The 20,188-nt window shown below is 44.0% G+C and overlaps 1 protein-coding gene and 2 long non-coding RNA genes across 6 annotated transcripts; all 3 read right to left on the bottom strand.

Moving 5' to 3' along the window:
• Nucleotides 1-9,044: 9,044 nt before the first annotated feature.
• LOC119319507 lies at nt 9,045-10,422 on the bottom strand. Of its 2 annotated transcripts, XM_037593978.1 has the most exons (5): nt 10,279-10,422; nt 9,712-10,198; nt 9,560-9,618; nt 9,220-9,453; nt 9,045-9,135 (listed from the first exon to the last, which is right to left on the bottom strand). In XM_037593978.1, exons 1-4 carry the CDS (start codon nt 10,371-10,373, stop codon nt 9,294-9,296), a joined length of 801 nt encoding a protein of 266 aa, XP_037449875.1. In that variant the 5' UTR covers nt 10,374-10,422; the 3' UTR covers nt 9,045-9,135; nt 9,220-9,293. The 2 variants fall into 2 exon arrangements, with proteins under 2 accessions (XP_037449875.1, XP_037449874.1); XM_037593977.1 differs by having other exon boundaries at nt 9,560-10,198.
• A 156-nt stretch (nt 10,423-10,578) lies between these two features.
• On the bottom strand, nt 10,579-11,268 carry LOC119316867. The gene is made up of 4 exons (XR_005153379.1): nt 11,172-11,268; nt 10,988-11,075; nt 10,774-10,892; nt 10,579-10,668 (listed from the first exon to the last, which is right to left on the bottom strand). It is a non-coding gene; the product is annotated as an uncharacterized LOC119316867 (long non-coding RNA).
• A 93-nt stretch (nt 11,269-11,361) lies between these two features.
• LOC119319506 lies at nt 11,362-18,976 on the bottom strand. Of its 3 annotated transcripts, none has more exons than XR_005154504.1 (6): nt 18,855-18,976; nt 18,693-18,783; nt 18,508-18,614; nt 14,902-14,976; nt 11,721-11,864; nt 11,362-11,627 (listed from the first exon to the last, which is right to left on the bottom strand). It is a non-coding gene; the product is annotated as an uncharacterized LOC119319506 (long non-coding RNA). The 3 variants fall into 3 exon arrangements; XR_005154505.1 differs by having other exon boundaries at nt 11,721-11,830; XR_005154506.1 differs by lacking the exons at nt 11,362-11,627; nt 11,721-11,864; nt 14,902-14,976 and adding an exon at nt 17,762-18,355.
• Between the last annotated feature and the right edge of the window lie 1,212 nt (nt 18,977-20,188).

Genomic DNA, 20,188 nt, shown 5'->3' with positions numbered 1-20,188 from the left:
ATCGTGGAGGAGCACAAGAAAAGTATTTGGAAAAGGTAGTGGCACCTGATAAATCAAATAGCCCATTAGGTGTAGTTGCAATATCACCCGACCCACAAAATACCCCAACTCTAGCAGACTCTAGCCCTACTACACTAGTCATTTCTGATGCCCCAACTCAGCAGACCCCAACTACAGCAAACAGTAAAATTATGCCAGTTGACATAGCACCAGTTGTACGATGCAAAACCCCCATTCCAGCAAAGAGTACACCAAATCCAGTTGCCAAATCCCTTTTCGAACTAGAGAGAGCCCCAATTGCAGCAAATAGGACCCCTGTTCCATTTCTTCCCAGTTTAGAAGACGAAGCTTATGTTGTTGTCAGGAACTTTGTGCGCATCTTTCCTTCATGGAAAGATTATACCGTAGACACAGAACAATTTCCAGTCTTCCTCCGCAACTTATGCGTAAGTAATGTACTAATGTTATTCATGGTCATTACTGCATATGTTTCTGCTGACAGAAGACACAAGATTTCATTCTTTTAAATAGGCGAGGCACAAACTGGATTGTGATGACGAGCAAGGGTTGGTTGCGCTTTTCAAGCACTCGTTGATGAAGTATCATTCCTACCTGAGGCAAGCGCACTTCGATGGCAAGCCTCTGAACGAAATTTCTATATAGTCTCCGGTGCTACATTTATCCGAGGTGACTGGAATAATGTTGTTACACATTGGTCTCGGCTGCAGCGTAAGGTACTGTCTATGATATCACATCACAATTTGAACTACATTTCTGCATTTGCCTTAATGTCTCACTTGTATGAAAACTGTTAGTAGAAGAACATTCATTCTCAAGGGACCACAGAATCTCACAACTATACTGCACACTACATTGCTCTTGTGAGTACCTCTTGCCTTGTATGACCATACTTACTTTCATAGTTGTTTGATTATGTAGCATCACTGCACATGTTAGCCTCGTAATCGTCCATTTGGTGGACATTATAAGATCCGTATGGAATCTTACATAAATTTAGAATCAACCCAATGCTTTTGAAGAGGTTTAGCTCTGCAGTCCTCTTGTAAGGACTGAACGCGGTCTATCACTGTACTTACATTAACAGCTACTCCCTCCATCCCATAATATAAGAACGTTTTGTACAGTACACCAGTGTTCAAAACACTCTTGTATTATGGGAAGAGGGATTGGTTCATTTTGCAGCATTCTGCATCTTATCTCCCTCGCCCACCATTTACTAAAAAAGACCAGATCTATATTTAATATTACCAACAAGTAGAATACACAGACAATGCCAGTGCAGAAGTGTAGCCCATTGCTCTTGTCAGTACATTTTGTCCTGTAAAGCTTGTACTTCCAGGGATTGGTAGTTGATTATGCAGCATCAATCTGCATCTTATCTTCATTATCCTCTATCCCTTCCAGTATTATCATATCTATAATTACGCTCTACAAAATGTAGAGTACAGGCAATGCTTATGAAGAAGATTTTGTGCTGAAATTCTTGAGTTATCCTTCCCTTGCCATGGAGAAGGGCATTATAAAGTCAGTGTTAACTGTTAATGTAAGTCAGTCCTTCTAAAGCCTTTATCCTCAACTGCTGTTTAATTTGCTCATACTCCCTATCGTTTACTGCTGTTTAGTTTGTTGTTTCTACCAAAATGCATGTTCGTAAGAACCGTAAGTTCTAAGTTTTACTTGTAAAACCAAATTCCTTATTCATACCATGCACATTACTTAATACTCCCTATATGTATGCTTGTTTTTGTGGATCTATAATCCAGTGTGTGGTGAAGCAGCCCACGTTTGCACCTTGTCATCTCTTGTTTTATCTTACTGATGTGGCTGGTGATATGAACAACATGTCATGTACATTATCCAAAATAGATACAATGATTTTCTTTGCCCTTCATCTATGCTTGTTATGTTGACATGGTAATCCAGTAGTGTGGTGAAGCTCCCCGCATTATGAACAATGCCAAATTGTGCTATTGATATTTTGAACATACTCTTTATTTTCTAATTTGAAATTGGATAGAATTGACAGAACAGTTATCATCTTTGTTTATACACATGCAAAACATGTCATCTCTCTGCTTTGTTTAAGGGTGATATGCCTGATGGCATGCACAAGTCTGCTGAAGGCTGTGAGACAAACCCAACATATATTGCAGCAAAGAAGGCAAAACATCTTGAAGATAGCGAGACAACCCCAAAGTCTTGTCTTGATGCAATGTTCAAATTACTTGAGACTAACAGTCAGACAAGCTCACAGAATTTGTTGTCTGAATCAGTTCGACTTCTTCAGTCCCAAGTTCTAGCAGAAAGGCATTCTGCAACTCAACTTCGACTTGAAGTCCTATCTCTAAGAAAGATTGCGGAGAACACCAACGAGAACCTCATCGCTAAACAGCTACACCTGGAAGCTATAACCGACATGCTAGGCCGGTCTCACAGCCTTGCTCAGCAGCTTGTGCAGCAGTTCCCCCGCAAGGCTAACCTTTCTTGAACTGTCTTGGAAGTGGTCTTGGTTCAGTATTATTTTGTTACGCTGCAATGGTGCCCAGTTTTTGTAATATGCTTCTTCATTGCGCTTTATGATCACTAGTGACGAACTTTGATGCCCAGTGGATGTAATATACCTTAAATCCTTTATTGTGTAGTGTAGGTTTATTCTTAGTTACTATGCCGTAATTTCTTTATTGTATAGAGTAGGTTTGTTCTTAATTCCTACTAGTTACGTAGCAGCCCGAAATGAACCCCGGTCCATGATTGTGCGAATCAAATCACGGGCTTCTAACATGCCAAAATTGTCTGGGTCCTTGTTTGGCCCAATCAGATATCGGCTGCGAGCAGGCCGGATGCAAACCGGGTCGTAGTTAGGCCCAACTATATGACGGGCTTTTAACAGGCCGAAATTAATATAGGGCCGAAATGTTAAACGGGCCCTTAACAGGCCAAAACTAATATCAGGCCGAATTACTAAGTGGGCCTTTAGCAAGTGGGCCCAAAAGCATAGTGTCCAGTTGACGGGCCGAATCTGATATGGGCCATAATTGAGCCCAAAGCCTCTTAAAGGGCCGGACCTGATCTGGGGCGTAATTTGTCCCATAACGTGGTAGGCTTTTAACGGGTCGGATCTCATATGGGTCACTATTAGGCCCGGAGCGTGGCAGGCCATTAATGGACCGGATCAAATATGGGCCGGCATTTGGCCCAAAACATGGCAGCCAGTTAATGGGCCGGCCTACTAGGGTCCTCAAAATCATGTGGGCCTACAGCTGGGCCGGCTCATTAATGTCGGCGAAATTTCATGGGCCTTTAGCTGGCCGGCCCATTATGACCCGCAAGAATCTTGTGGGCCTTTACCTAGGCCAGCCCATTATGGCACAAAAAAATCTTGTGGGCCTTTACCTGGGTCGGCCCATTATGGCCCACAAAATCTTGTGGGCCTTTAGCTAGGCCAGCCCATTATGGTCCGCAAAATTTCGTCGGCCTTTAGCTGGGCCAACCCATTATGGTCCGCAAAATCTTGTGGGCCTCTAGTTGGGCCGGCCCATTTAAACTTGTTGGGTCGTGCCATGTGTCGATGTATCATAGGCGCCTTCTGTCCAGTGAGTGGATGACATCTGTCCCGACGATGAGCCGACATGTGTTTCCCCTAGCCAATGATGATTTTACACGTGGAAAATCCCCATTGGTCGGGGCTGTTAATGGGTTATCGGATCCAAAACCCGACCCGACAGCTTAACGGCGTTCCGTTACGGTGGATGCCACGTGTCGGTCACCCTTGACGAAAGCACTTCTGTGACGCGCGATTTATCGTCATGGAAGTGGACACTTCCGTGATGATAATTTTGGTAATGTCATGGAACACTTCTATGACAGCATAGGTATGACTATCTTGATTCTGTCATAAATTTGTCATGGATGTACATGCATGACAAAAAAAGCGACCTACTGTGACAAACACGTATCGTCACGGAAGTGTATTTTTTTGTAGTGCAGGCTGCATAGGTGCCGGTGCTTTCACAATTGCATGGAAGATTTCTTTCGAACTAAGGAAAGAAAATTCTAGTAAGATTCAAGAGATGTAGAGTGCAAACACAGATGTGAAATGTACCTTGCAAGGTACAACTCTGTGATACCAGGTATGTCTTCATTGATGTACCATCCAGTAGCTGATCCAGATGATAAACCCCTTCGCCCTGTAAACACATGTCATTTCATTAGAAAAGGTCATACAAGAAGGGAGGCAAGTGTAAGTCAACAGAAAGTGGATCAACCATCATAGATGCGAACGGTAGTGCCATAGAAGATCACCACAATTGTGTCATCTGCTCCACGCATAAGTACATTTTGGCCGTTGAATCTAGTAGCATGTTCTCCCCATAGCCTCACTTTAATTTCATAGCCACTGGATCAATACGTGTGCATCTCATAAGTCACGATACATCCTATGTAAATGGTGAGACACGTACATCAGACTAGGGACTAGCTGCAAAACATACCTTAGGTTACGAACAAAGACATCTCTCACAGCTTCTGCTTGTTTCCATGGTGGCGGCTAGACCATAGCTACATCAGAAATACTGCTTATAATACCTATGACATCTGCAAAGCCAAACACATGATTAGCAGAGAAGAGGCATGCATGGTGCAAGCACTGCACCAACTACATATAAGACCATAATTACCGGTTAATCATGCGGGGGTATCATTGGGAGGAGCAAGGTCACTAAGTGGTGTAAGATCATATGCCCAGAAGGAAGAACTGGTGAGATCACACTCAACACGCTGAATGGTTGTCGATCTAGTAAAATATATCATGTGAGTGGCCTCTACCGGCCTCAACACCATTGCAAGAGACATTGCACGGAGTCCAGTGCATCTATATTCATTCCCCTCATGTAAAGTATCAACAAACATGTGCATGGCATGGTTAGGCACCATTGCATGGGCAGAGCCTCCCTATAAGAGAAGACAAAGGAGGCAGCACAGGGATCAACCAATTATCATGAGTGGATATTATTCCTAATTAGTTTAATGAACCAATTATAAAAATAGACAATCAGAAATGGGAAACAATCGTGGATCCATGATTATTCTAATCAGACCAGTGAACCCATGCTTAAAAGAACACATGGATGTCCTAAAGGCAGCATCATAAGAAAGCATATTTATAGTAGCCTGGAGCCAACAGATCATGAAAAAGTCTGAAGCCAACAGATCTTGAAAACTTTATCATAGAGGGAGTGTTAACCTTTCTGTCGATTATGACCATGTGTATACTTTTGATAGGTCCATTCTCAAAGCCACCTCGATGGTACCATAGCCGGCAAACGCATAGGTAGATGTGCTCGTCGTACCTGGCCAAGGAAACGCCCGCGAGATAAACAGAGGGCGCTGTGAGTGGATCTACTCCCTACACAGAGAATAGAGCAATGGTGAGTCCCTGAAGAGGAAACCAGTTCAAAGAAAGCAAATCAAGTTACCTGGCGAGCAGTTTCCACTTCCATCATCAGCGTCAGTGGATTGCACCGTCGCTGAAGAGGAACTGAGTTGGGCGTTGTCCAAACGAAGCGGAGGGCAAGGGTGTCTAGGGTTTGTGTCGAGCAAGATGGATCAGAGAACCCAATGCAGAGTATAGTCTAGGCAGGCCGGCCTAGTAAATAGCCCATCTGGTCACACATTGGCCTATGAAGGTAAATTAATGAGAGGCCTGTGAGATCAGTAGCAGAGATATATTTTCTAAAAAAAGCAGCAGAGACATATTTTCTAAAGAAAGTAGCGGAGATATATGATTTTTGCGGCATAATCATTAACTAAAGAGAGGAAACTATCGGAGTTCACGATCACACAGGAACGGGATCATGTGCTTACGTAGCAACATTTACTGTCGATTATACAACAGGGGTGGACATGAAGCTCACTTCTGTAACAAAGGCATGTAGCGTATTTTCAAAATACAAATACGAAATCGCATGACAAATAGAACAGAAATCTAATCTATTACAGATTGTGTATGATCAAAATAAGAATCACATGCACCACACACCTCCAAGTGAAATACAACAGAACACTATCCTGCCATGGGTTGTGGATGATCAAAACAGAAGACCTATGCAGCATACAACCAAGCAGCAGTCAATAGGATAACAATAACCCACTACAGATTGCATATAATCAAAATAGGAAGTGCATGCATCACACACGCAAGGGACAAGCAGCAGGATATTTTTCGTAATATCCTTAGGTCTCCCAGTGAAACATGGCGGTACATTCATAAACAACACTGCTAAATGAATGGAATTCTTAAGTATAGATTCATTACAAACCAAGCTCTAACTATAGAGTATGCTTGTTCATAGATAAGAAGGTATTTTCAGCTATGGACGACAAAATAAAACACTGCATCATAAGTGATAGGGCATAAGGAAGGCGATGGTAGATAGAAGCGGTCCTTCAATCCAACATGCGTCGAAGTACTATCCATCAAGTCAGTGTTCCCTCGAGCTCTGCACTGGACATGGCATGGTTCTGCAGAAACAGGATTCCAAAGAGAAATCAAGACAACATAAACTATAATAAGCGGGTAGTTAGCAAGCAAAGGATCGGATAAACGAACCAAAAGGGTATGTGTAACATCCCAAATTTTCAATTTGGAATGTTATACATTAGGTCATCATGCATATCATATTTTATTTTGCCTTTGGTTTTGATCCTAGAAAATCCTAAGCAACTCAAGGACCCATGGAGAGAGTTGGGGATTTTGTTATTTACATATTGAGTTTTCTCAAATTATGTAAACGGGATCATTTGTTTTTATTTATTTTATCATCAATTATTTCTATTACAAAAATATGAGAGAGGGAATAAAATGACTTTCCCAAAATATAGAAATATTGAGGATTTAATAAAAAAATCAAATAAGATTTATTTCGAAGTTTTTCGATATTTTTATTTGAATTTAGGAAAAATGCGCGTTTTTTAAAGTTGTAGTTTGGGCCCAGATAAATGTTCACTTTATCGGGCTTGATTTTAGAAACCCGGCAAAATTTATTTCGTGATTTTTGGAGTCCGTTTAGTATTTCTTTTTATTTTTTTCTTCCGAGCGGAATTATTTAAAAAAAACGAAACCGACCTTGGGCCGTACCCGAGCGGGACTCCGCCCGGGGGGGCGCCTTTAAATAGCGAGGCCCCAGCGCCGAAGCCCATAGCCTGCCGCCGCCTAACCCTAGCCCGCCGCCGCCTAACCCTAGTCGCCGCCGAGCCGCCGTCGCCGACTCGCCGGAGTGCGCGCCGCCCGAGGTTCGCCGCCGCCTCATTCTCCGTGGTGATTAAAAAAATTCTGTTCGTCGTTTTCTTTTTTCATCGGATTTTCCGCGGTTATTTTCTGATCGCGATTTCTGATCCGATTTTCGTTTTAGTATAACTTTTTGCTCGTTTATCGGAATCAGGCGATTCAAGCGCCTGGAGTTTCGTCTCGAAACCCTCTTTCTGAATAATCAACTTAAACAAGTTTTTGCTACTGTAAAATTTGCCCTAGCTCCAGATTACTAGAACGAAGTTGTTTTCTTTCGCCATTTGATTTCTTTTGCTTCGTTCGATTTGATTCTTTTTGCAAACCAGGGTTCTTAAGTTAAACTTTCTGGTTAGATCTTCTATTTGAGTTTTACCTGTGCATTAGATGAGTACTTATTGTATGCTTGTTGTTTGTCTGCGATAGAATACCAGGAGTGCGCCGCCTGTTACTTTGAATCTCTAGGTTACTCGGATCATCAGCAAGGCAAGTAACACTTTGATCATACCTTTTTCTACAACCCAGTTTTATTGCATTAGATCAATCTTCACACACTGCATGATTAGGATCTAATTAAATTGTGGGATGGGTAGTACCTATTACCTGTTTATTATCAAACCTTTGGGAGTTACTTCTACGTTTGCTTATTATGCCATGCTATGCTAGTAGACGTGGATTGGGTGAGTGAAATCCATGACAGATGTGAGATTGTTAATTAAGGGTTTATCTAAGGTGGCAACCTAACACACATCTGGGTGGATTGAGGCACCTGGGGTTTCCAGGACTTGCCTGTTTTCTTTTGGACCGCCACCCAGGCCCAAAGGGATCATGAGATTATTCATACTAGAAACTTCCATGTGCAGCCACAAGCCATTATGGGCTCTGGCATAGTTGACTAAGTTGTGCGAACTCTTACAGGGTAGACTACCAGATGTAGGGGAAAGTAGGTGTACCGGTCTATCCGTCGTAAGGTGCTAGCGCTTCTGAAAGACTGTGTCTCGGTCATCCGTTTCTCAAACACCATGTAGTGCGAGAAATCCAACGGAGGAAATCGAGTCTTGTGGGGAAAAGTGCGCAAACCGCTGCAGAGTGTAACAAACTAATCATGATTAGTCGTGTCCTCGGTTATGGAGATCTTGAGTATCTGGTACCTGGATTATCATGTGAATCTCGACATGTTACCCTAAATTAATATTGTTGGGTTTTAATGATGTTACTTAATTGGGATTGAGAATGCTGTCAACCATTCTCAATGTTTAACAACCACCATGATAGTAATTAATTTTATTCCTTTGAAGTAGGGAAAAATTGGCCTTACGCAAAAACTGTAACCATAGAGCTTTCCACCAGCCAAATATGCATATAGTATAGTTGTTGCATTTCCATTACTCTCTATGTGTTACCTTGCCAGCATATTCCATGTGCTGACCCGTTTCGGGCTGCAACGTTAATGTTGCAGACTTTTCAGACGACGATTGAGGAGTTTTAGGTCGTGGTTCTATACTCAGTGATGCCGTTGGAGTTGATGGACTCACTTATCTTCCAAGCCTTCCGCTGTTATCGTTATTAGTTGGCCTTAAGCCATATTTATTGTAATAAGTTCTCTTTTGAGACACTCGATGTAATAAGTGTGATTACTACTCTGCTATAAATCCTTCAAGTACTGTGTGGTGTCAGCATTACTGATCCAGGGATGACACCGGAGCACAGAGATCAGACTGTTTGAGGTCTGGTCGCTACAGTATGTCGCTTAATGGCCCTTGGTCTAGATCTTGAGTTTTTTGCTGTCAGGGGGCACATCAGCTTTCCCTGCCACTTTTTCATTTGTTTTCCTTCAAGGGTAAATAGCATTCAGATGCAAACAGACAACTCGAATGCATATCAACAAAAACATATTTTGAAATGAACATAGATACCTTAGCTGAGTAGCATTTTCTTCACTAAAATCATAGATGCTATCCTCCAGAGGCCCAACTTCCTGGGCAAAAGTTTAGAACGGCTGGTCATTGACCAGAACACGACCAACACATGTTTGAGTTTTTTGCGCTAGGCAAGGGGAAATAAATACCCGTGTGCTCTTGTTTGGAAATAGAGGCTTGCGCAGCTGGGTACTGGCCACCGGATGTTTTGTTAGTCCCCTCTTAGTGCCACTACAAATGATGTAATTAGCAAGCTAAAGGATGTGATTGTAAAATCATCTCCAGGGAAAACTACATATTAACTGGAACCATATGGACAATATAGCAGCAGTTACACCTTTGGTTCACAGAGTCTAGGGAAGCATCAGTTGATTTTCCTTTAGGAGTGATAGGGGCCTGGCATACATCAGGGTGAAGGATAAGGAGCACAGAGCACAGTGACAACAAAGGATAGCAGAAGAGACGAAATAGTAATAATAGAAGATGCACCTTTGGTTGTGTCTCCATGAGTGTTTGCTCGGCATCCTGGCTGCTCATGAGAAGTGGTGGAACGGATCCAGCAGGCAGTGCCTCGGACGAAAAGGAAGCAACATGAGTAGACTGAGAATCTGTGTTACTTCCAGACTGGCCAGATGAATCCGCCTTGCGATACATAACTGCATTGCGTAGGCATCTTTCAGTGGGGACATCTATCCTATTGACTTGAAATGAGGTCTCCTTTGACTCAGGCAGGAAACTCTTTGTGGAGATAGAGACTACAAATCTGTACTTTTGCCCAACCAGCGCAGCTATTTCCTGTGGGACAGTGTCATCTCCGTGGGCCACCCGAACTATTTCTTCAAGAGGAACACGACTGGACTTTCCACCACGGAGAAGGGTAATCAGAGATTTGCCAATAATTTCCTTCCCTGCTCTATCAAAGAAAACAAATTCGGCCTCTCTTGTGCCGTCAGTCACCACAAAGCAGATGCGATACCTACAACAAAGCATGAATCGGTTAAAGGTAGATAAATATTAATTGTAGAAGGATAAGGCATCAACGGCACATGGAAGTACCTTGGCAGTGCATCTGTGCAAGAACAGCCTGGATCGATGCATTTGTATGTAGTTCCATATGACTGGGAAGTCTTATGGCACTTTGTGCATGACATGAACCACCATCGCTGCCAGAGGATAGCCTAGCCAGGGTAACCAAGGAGAGGAAACGTACATCCTAGAGAACACACATTTCATAAATATTCACAAGGTTAAATGAAGTTGCAGAGAGTACATAGCCTAGTGAAGCTAAACAATCATATAGAAAAAGAACTGACCTTATTCTCATAAATGTTCAATTCCAGAAGCTCAACGACCATTTTAGTATCCAAATCAACATGTGCACTTATTTCAGCCGCATTCTGCCCCTGTAGCAGAATTTTCTGAACAGGAATATGTTTGTCCTAAAGCCTTCAGGTACCAAAGAACACAATGTAAGTGTACAGACAAGATCTTCAAAAGGCCAAGCAAATAACCCCTGGTGTAAACATATTTCATAGCAAAAGTTCAGTGTACCTTGTCTATAAGTCTATCATCTCAGAGATGTCATCGTTGATGTACCAACGGCACGTCGCGTTTCCACTGACACCCCTTCGACCTATTGGCCGCAAGCAAAGCCACGCCATATTGCATAGCTGGCAATAAGTAAACATGAATATATTCAGCATAGCCAGTCAAGGACAAACCTTCATAGTTTTTTTGCTAGAGTTCCAACGAACATAGCCACTACCGTTTCAGTCTTCCCCAGTTCAATGACACCATCTCCGTCAAAGGTTGTCTCCCGTTTGCCCCATGGAGCAACACTTATTTGGTACCCACTACACAGGACACACGAGGAGCAATGTAAATAGACAGACAGTAGGCTGATCATGTTATCTGTACAGACGTCAGGTGCCTAAGAGAGTAGAAGATACCTCAGGTCCTTGATGGTGATACAACGTTTAATCGACGGCTCACTCCTGCTTGAACTGTGAAACTTCATGGCATCAGAAACACCGGTGATAACGCCAAGGACATCTAAATAAACATAAGGAAAAATGAGTAGCCATCAGTATGCATGTGAAACCTTGGGAGTAAATGAGCAAGCAGATAACACACCTGTGAAAAAGGTAAGCATCTCCACAGGAGCATAACTGGGCGAGGTCAGTTAGTGAGTAAGTGCAAAATGGGAACGCAACCTCCAGGTCGGTATTAGGATTGACCGTAGTGAATCTATTGAAACGGATCATGTTTGCTGCATTGACGGCCTTAAAGTGACGCTTATTTGGGAACACCAGAAACTGACAAATCTCATAAGCACAGCCTTCCCTGAGCTTCTCCATAAACTTGCTTACCCAGTCTTTAGAGATCTCAGCATAGATGTGAGAACCCTGCCAGCAAACAATAAACGGCCATTACCACAATTAGATTACAGGGAGAAGCAGCATATAACACATATCACAAGAGCACATGCAATTAGTTACCTCAGCATCCACAAGCACCATGTCAGTATGAATGATAGGACCATTATCAGTAGTTCCACAATGCTGCCACAGCCTTGAGACATACACACAAATAGTCAACTTCTTGTTCCCTGGGACAAGAGCAGCTAGGGCAGTGATCACCATCTACAGCAGCATCAGGACCAAAACAGAACACCCTTGTTAAATACAGTTGAAATGTACAGGAAAGCATAAACAGAACCGCATATATATATTTCAAAAGTATATGTAGACGATCATGACACTATTTACATTGACAGGAAAGGAACGACGCAACTGTCCAGACAAAAGCAATCGTCGTAGACCAAAAGTTAATTATAATGCACTGTACGCGAGCATCGGACTATCCTAGCATATCAAAAGACCTCTGGGAAGACAACGTTTTTAGTTTCAGAGCCACATGTACCATCCTCGTTGACTATAAGGATCTTCAAAGAAGCTCTTTAGGTCACACGAGACACTGCCACATATAATTGCCCATGCGTGAAGACAGGACTTTTGAGATATATACCAACAGCAGATAAGGTCTGACCTTGGCTCTTATTAATCATCATAGCATAACACACACACACCGGGAATTGACGTCGCCTAAGAACAAAGGGTGAATTTGACTGCTTTGCTGTCAGCTCAATCCTGGGGATGTATACACAATCACCCACATGTGAACCAGTTATAATAACAGCTTCAATAACACGATCACCTAGGTCCTTCACAATGAGCCTGGTACCATTACACAGACAATTTGCCTGGCATAAATTTCTAACAAGCATAATCGGAACACCTATTTTAAGAGTGAGCTTGTGATTTGGAAAATTGATAATTTTGATAGTGTTTAAATACTCAACGGGATAAAAAATGTTTTCTTCTAGAACAGAACCTCCGGAACCATCTATCGAATCTACACTTAGGTAGTCTCTGCTAGCAGTGGGGACTAAGTTCATAACATGGATGTTGATCTCTTCAGAATAATCATTGGTCGGTGCTAAAATAGCTCGTTCTTGTAAGTACCCAGTATTCAAGTAACAATTTGAAAAAAAATCATAGACAGAGGAAACAACAGTAGTGATAGGATCACCGTTTGTGTGAATCAGCAGGTCATCTGGTATTTGTATCCAGCAAGCCCCATCTTCGGTGCCTCGCTTTGTAACAGGCAATTTATCTTCTCCAAGATCTAGCACCCATTTACTAAATAAGGCAATGTCTTCTTGTGCTCGTGCGCTTGCACCCAGCACAGCCAAGCGCATGTTAATAGGCAGGGACAATTTTTTAACAGAGTTCCATAGTGGAGAGTTTGTGATTGCCGCATCGATGATCTGAGGCCTAGTACCCCCTTCAATAACCGGCAATATCTGTCTAAGGTCCCCACCTAAGACCATAACTACCCCACCAAACGGAAGGTCTGCAAGCTCTAGGTTACTCATAGAAAGGACGTCACGTAAAGTTATATCTACAGCTTCAAAACACTTCCTGTGTGTCATCAACGCCTCATCCCAAATAATCAAGGAAGAGGCCATCATCAATTTGCAGAGCCGTGAACCTCTCTTAATATCACACTGCATGTCATCATCTATATTAATTGGTATTTTGATGCGCGAATGAGCAGTCCGCCCTCCAGGTAACAGTAAGGACGCGATGCCCGACGATGCGATGGTGAGGACAATTTTTATTCTCCCCCAAGAAAAGCACATATTGCATTCCACAAATAGGTTTTCCCAGTACCACCGTACCCAGAGACAAAGAAGAAGCCCGGTTCCCCTGCCTGTACACAGTCCACAATGGTTTTATAAGCAACTGACTGGTCTACATTTAAACTATCAATAAGAACGGGTGCTAACCTAGCCAAAGCAGGTGTATCATACGACATCTCCTCAGGAATTAACCTATTTTCATCATGCTGGTCTCCTTCACCTGTTCTGGAAGGCAAGTTGAAATTACTTATGGAAGAGCCATGTTTCAAAAATACTTCTGCCAATTCGTCAAGAAGCATATCTCTCAACCTTTCATCAGGAACGGAATAAGCCGGATTTTGCACAAGAGGACGCAGTCCATATTTGATATCGTCAAACATGCTAACCCAATAAAGCTCAAAGAAGTTCATTTCATCTTTAATGGAACAACGCATAAGCATAGTCACAAACAGTTGTCTAAGTCGGTGTCCAAACCCCCAGACGACAGCCTCGTCAAATGCCATGTACCACTCGCTATCATCACCTAATAAACCACGAGCGGCACAGGCCTCTTTAAACGTATGATAAAGACGCCCACCATACGCCCTAAGTTCTTCAAAATACCTAGCCCCTTTAACAATCATCAAGAGCATGCGCAGGTAGTACAGTTCACCACTCGTAGGATGTACATAGTAAACACGGCCAATCTTCTCACCCCCACCCCTTTTATGCCATGATTTACTTTTAGCATCCCATGTCCACCCAATAGAAAAATCACAGTACATAAATGACCGAGCATGCTCATAGAGTTCATTTGCAACAAACCATTCGGTGAGCATAGTTTTTTTCAAGAAGTCAGAACCAACAATTTCTGTAATGTCAGCACCAGCACGATAGCGAACAATATTCATGCCAGGCATATGAACAGTTAATCTTTCTACAGAGGGCATTTTAAAGTGTATGTCATAACCAAATATACGCCAGAGTGCATTGTACTCACAAATGTAACGACACATTAAATACTCTTTTACTTCATCAACCGAAAGATAACCAGTTGCACCTGAACTCTCTAGCCTTTCTAGGACAACCTTAGAGTAATCAGCACCCTTGGTAACATATTTAAACAGACATTTCATCAACTGAGTCTTATTACACCATTCCACATTTATATGTCCCTGGAACTTTTTAAGAATAGCCATGTTATAAGGCACTACATGTCTGTTGTCAAGATAATGCCCATTTTTATAAACCGTCCGGCCATCGTCACGGCGTCGGTATAAGGCAAACCCATGCTCATCAATGATAGTTGACTCTTTAAACTCTTTTGGAAAATATTTTGAGCAACAACCTTTTTCATGCAAATGCATTTATCATTCATCTCACCACACGGACCGTGCAACATGAATTCAGAACCAGAGCATATCCTAACGGATCAACTAGAGGATCAGGTATTTCTGCAGAAATAAACGAATCAATAATCTCAACACCGACCTCACCTTTGTCTCCTTTACGCAAGACGAGGATGTGCGCATGTGGCAGACCTCGTTTTTGGAATTCGATAGTATATAACACTGCAGGGAAAATGTGGAATTTCAGTTAGTTAGAACTCCTACCAAAAGCGACACGCAAGGTAAAACAAAAACAGTGCACTTGATCTGAACTAATAGAACACAGTACCAGCCTTAATTGGGCCAAAAGCTTTTCCAGACTTGATATCATTTAAATATTCAATAAGCTTCATATGATAGACCCTAACAACAATATCCGCCCGATCAGAAGGCCTCTGCCCTGGCTCTAATGCGTCCATAATCTCAGGCCATTTGGGGTTGCAAGTGAAGGTGGTAAATATATCCGGCGGACCATGCACCCGGCACACGGCGAGCCCATCCTGGAAGTTCTCCTTGAAGTAGCGATCACCACCAGTGTGACTGGAAGGCAGAATGGTTCTTTTTCCTAGTGCATCACCATTGGTACACCCATCATTGACAGCATCAGCAATACCCTACATGTGCTCGGACCTAAGCATATCCTGATTTCTGAGTATATACCACAACCTGTTCTCGTCGATGCACACATGTGCATCAACGACCGACTGAGAGGATAAAAGACCATAGCACAAATATGGATTGGGCTGATCACCTTTGTAATGACACATAAAGCGGTAATAATCCTGCATTGTCATTCTATTCCTACTACCACCGGGAGACTGGCTACTTGAGGCATCTAAAGGAGATGCCTCAGCTACAGGATCAACATGCATATCATCATCACCGTCCCGAGGAACAATCAGGTGTGGAACATCTATTTGGAACCCTCTCTCTCCATAGGGGAAAAGCAATTGGTACTGCAAAGACATAAATGTCGTGTTCAAAGAAGAGATCTACTGTAGACCCTCTGACCGGCTAGAAACAATAATATCCCGTGCAGACGTCTCTAATGTGAAGTCATTAACAACCAAAGCAGCAAGTCTAGTGGCGGTAGGTAAGCTAAACTGTGGACTATCACCATCTGAAGGACCAATAATACGAATGGAAATATCCTCGATGGGTTCGTCACCACAATCCTCTATTAGCTTGCTTGCCTCCCTAAAGGTTTGTACCAGTGGGTTAAACTCATCCAGCATGTCTCTAAGACCAACGACAATGCTCTCATCCACAGCTCCTACCGGTTTATCATTGGGATTCAAGGCATTTATCCTATGTGTAATCTCATTAGCCGGATCATGTATATATAGTTCAGCAAACTTAGGAGTATCACTACCTTTGGGCAGCATTGAACCAAGACAGTGAGATACCTTCCCACTTATTTTAAAGATTTTAGGACCACGGGTGCTATCTAGTGAGTGATCAATTTTAGCACCCATTGAAGTGAAAGCGAACATACAATTGTATTGACAGATATTTCGGAGGAATTTCTTCGCATGTGATGTACCATCAAAACGAAGGAGCTCCCGGAGATAAGCCGGGGGGGGGGGGTCCTTGAAGGGAGGTATATAGACCTGAGCACCTTTACAACAGAGGTTTTAAATGATCTTACGTTTCGTCCAAGAGGACTTGGACTGAACACACTTAGCAAACCAGAAGGAGGCACCACAGTACTGACAGAGGAACTCAGGGGCCCCATAGTAAGACCTATCTACATAGGAAGCTAACAACTGGAAAACATGTGATCAAGGAAAACAAACCCCATGACAACAAACAAACGAAGCTAAGAAGACAGTAGAACGTTAAATGGCCTGCTAATAAATACCTTTAAGCGACTCAGCAAATGCAACCGAGTAACCCTGCCAATCCCTTTCTAAAGGGCCCATAACAACGTGATCTAAAAGACCACATAAGATCTGGTCAGCCGATGTGGAACAGGAACAAAACAACACAACTAAGAACTTAATGCACCTTCGTATTTAGACCGACGTAGTTTCATGGACGCCTTCCGTTTTATAGATTAACCGTCGTCACGGCCAGACTCAGATAGGGAAACCAACTATCACCTAACCAAGGCACAAGCAAGACAGAAAACAGAAGAACAGTGAGCAAGCAAGATACATGGTTCTAGGAGGTAAAAACAAAAAGGATGGCAAGTGAACATGACAGACGTGGGCGGCTGCGAGGAAGGGCCCCGAGAGGTGGACGGGGCACATAGCGCTTAGCGGTCCCAGGCACATGTCCACGAGCAGCAGCAGGCCCGGGCTGAACATTGGCAAGAAGAGGAGCAGCACGGCCAATGGCACTATCTAGCAAAGAAACGCTACCATGCCCACGCCCACGACTAGGTGGTCGTTCACCCGCACGACCACGTCCAGCGCCTCTGGCTCGAGCACCACCACGGCTGGCGACATGCCCAGGGAGGGTGCCGTCTATATCACCACAACCACGACCACGACCAGAACCTCGTCCACGGGCACGACCACGCCCAACACATCTGGCTTGAGCACCACCACGGCTGGCGACAGGCCTAGGGAGGACATCGCCAGGCACGGGCACAGCTACATTACCATGACCACGGGCAGAGGCTCGCCCACGAGCACCAGCTGGTCCAGAACCTCGGGCACGAGCAACGGCCCGCCCATCACCACATCCATGGGCAGCAATCCAAGCACGTGGCATGACAACAATCAAGCAACCTCATACCATTGTCTGAAAACACATACATCAGCATACTATGCAACAGGAAGCAAGTAAACCTGACTGATAAACCATACCTGACAAGAAACCACTATCCATTGCAGGAGAAGGGTAAAGGAAAAGGAATATTAAATGTAGCATACTGAGAAGGGTAAAAAAAATTATACAACACAGAACACATAAACAGTAGGTATATTACTCATAATCGGCATGAACGCCAGGTACATAGGTAAGAACAGCAAATAGCCATATCTCATTACAACCGACATCTCATCATAAGCACACACAAGACTCCGGATACATGATAATCAACCAATGAAAAAACCCGACAAATGAGCAACAAGCACAACACAAATAGACCCCCTAAAAGCTACAGGCGGTAGAAACCAAGCCAGCATGTAGCATCGACCGCTGCGCAACAACATCGACGTCACCCACAGCGACAGAGCCATCACCAGAAGCAACTGGAATGGTAGATCTAACCGGTGATGCAGCTAGAATAACCGTTGAGCGAGCAAGGTCTCGATAGGTGGTCATGGGTGTATAATTGTAATAAACAATGATAAACCCATACAAACGCTGCAAGTATCTAATTGCCTGGAAAGCAGCACCCTCATAAGCAAACAGAGAGTCAACCCTGTCTTGTGCCCAGAAAAATCTTCTGATAGTGAGACTATCACTCCCAGGAACATTAACATCAAGCTCCACTCCTCCAAGAACGTCTCCATCATCCATTATCTCTCTTAAGTATGAATAAAATGGCACACGGCATCGGGAAGCAACAACATCTAACAGGTGGATGTATGAACAACTGATAGCAAACATCCTGCCACAACAGACAATAACTGAAAATAAGCAGACCCCACACCAAAAAAAGCCCAAACAACAGACAAAAGACGAGGTAAGGCGCCATCGATGCATGAAATAGGAAAACAAAATCAATTTACGGACAAGGAAAGATGAGATTTCCTCTTGCACCTTCTCGCACTTGCAGCAGGACGGTAGGTCAACAGGGAAGTTGTCTCGTAGCTACACGGCGCGCTGCCAACCCACAACAGTCACCAATCGAATGGCAAACCCTAACCCTAGAACAGCAGCAGGCACAACGAGTTAACATCAGCGCAGGAAATCGAACGGGGGGGGAAGTAAGAGCAGGAAAGCACCTCTCCCATCTCTCAAAGACAGCAGGAAGCGGCGTCCAGCCCACCGCTGCTCTGGCCCAACCGCAAGACGACGGCCACCCCCTTCTCCCAACTGCAAGCAAACGGCCAGACAAATCAGACGCGACGGAAATCAAGAAGCGAACAAGGGCAAAGGAGACAAACCTTTGTCACGGCGGCGAGGCAACGACAAGCCGGAAGGGCGTCGGATCTGGCGAAAAGGGACGCAGCGGAGAGAAAGGGACGGAGCAGAGAGGAAGGGATGAATGAGAAGCAGGAAGAAGATAGACGCATCCCTTGCTCACCTCATCCACGCCCGAGCCAACCAACATCTAACACGCGAAGGGCCGACAAAGGAAATCTTGAAACTGCCCTCGGCGGGCTCTCAAAACCACAGGCGGAGCCACCGCATGATCCAGCGCTGAAGTCACACACCGCAGCCAGCCGCACACACAACACCGACAGGGAGGCCCACCAGGCACTGAGCCCACGCGACAGAGAGACGCGGCGGAACGGGCAACATGGGAAAAGCAGCGCGGCGTAGAGCAGCTCGGAGGCGAATTTTATCCAACGGCCCAGCTGATCCCATGGGCAGATCGAACGGGCAAAATCGCATCAAGTCTGAGATCTGACGGTCCAAACTCCCTGTGCTCTGAGAGAGCCCATGTTTAGACATGAATCTAACTATGGGATGTTAGTGTTGAGGGTGGGTTACACTCGCCGTAAGTATTTTTTTTGGAAAAGGAGGTTAAACCCCCGGCCTCTGCATCAATCGATGCATGTAGCCACCTTTATTAATTATTCCACAAAGGTCTGACAAAAACATACATCAATCCACCTGAAGCCGCCACTCACACCTACAAAGTCGATAATGTGGAGTGCTCTCACTCCCCATATCTAAAACCGATGTCGTCACCAATCCATCTGCATAACGTATCGGGACCAACAGCCGGTGCAGCAGACCTAAAGCGCACACCACATGCACATGCTCTAGAAGCCGCCATCATCATCGGACCACTGGCCCATATCTAGGAGAGATATCTGCATCATCCTTGCTAGTACGGATATCCGTCGATGCCACCACGGCGCCTAACGGCGCCACCACCCTGATACGTCTCCAACGTATCTATAATTTATGAAGTATTCATGCTACTATATTATCTATCTTGGATGTTTTATATGCATTTATATGCTATTTTATATGATTTTGGGACTAACGTATTAACCTAGAGCCCGGTGTCAGTCTCTGTTTTTTCCTTATTTTTGATTTTTGCAGAAAAGGAATATCAAACGGAGTGCAAATGACCTTTTGCGGTGAATTTTTATGGACCAGAAGAAGCCCCCGAAGCAAAAGAGTTGGGCCAGAAGAGTCCCGAGCCAACCACAAGGGTGGAGGGCGTGCCCCCCTCGGAGGGTGCTCCACCCTTGTCGTTGACTCGTGGACCCCCCTGACGTGAAACCGACGCCAAAAATCCCTATACATACAAAAAAACCGAAAA

The sequence above is a fragment of the Triticum dicoccoides genome, chromosome 6A (assembly GCF_002162155.2).
Source record: "Triticum dicoccoides isolate Atlit2015 ecotype Zavitan chromosome 6A, WEW_v2.0, whole genome shotgun sequence".
Classification (NCBI taxonomy): Eukaryota; Viridiplantae; Streptophyta; class Magnoliopsida; order Poales; family Poaceae; genus Triticum; species Triticum dicoccoides.
This window is presented reverse-complemented; position numbering and strand designations above follow the sequence as displayed.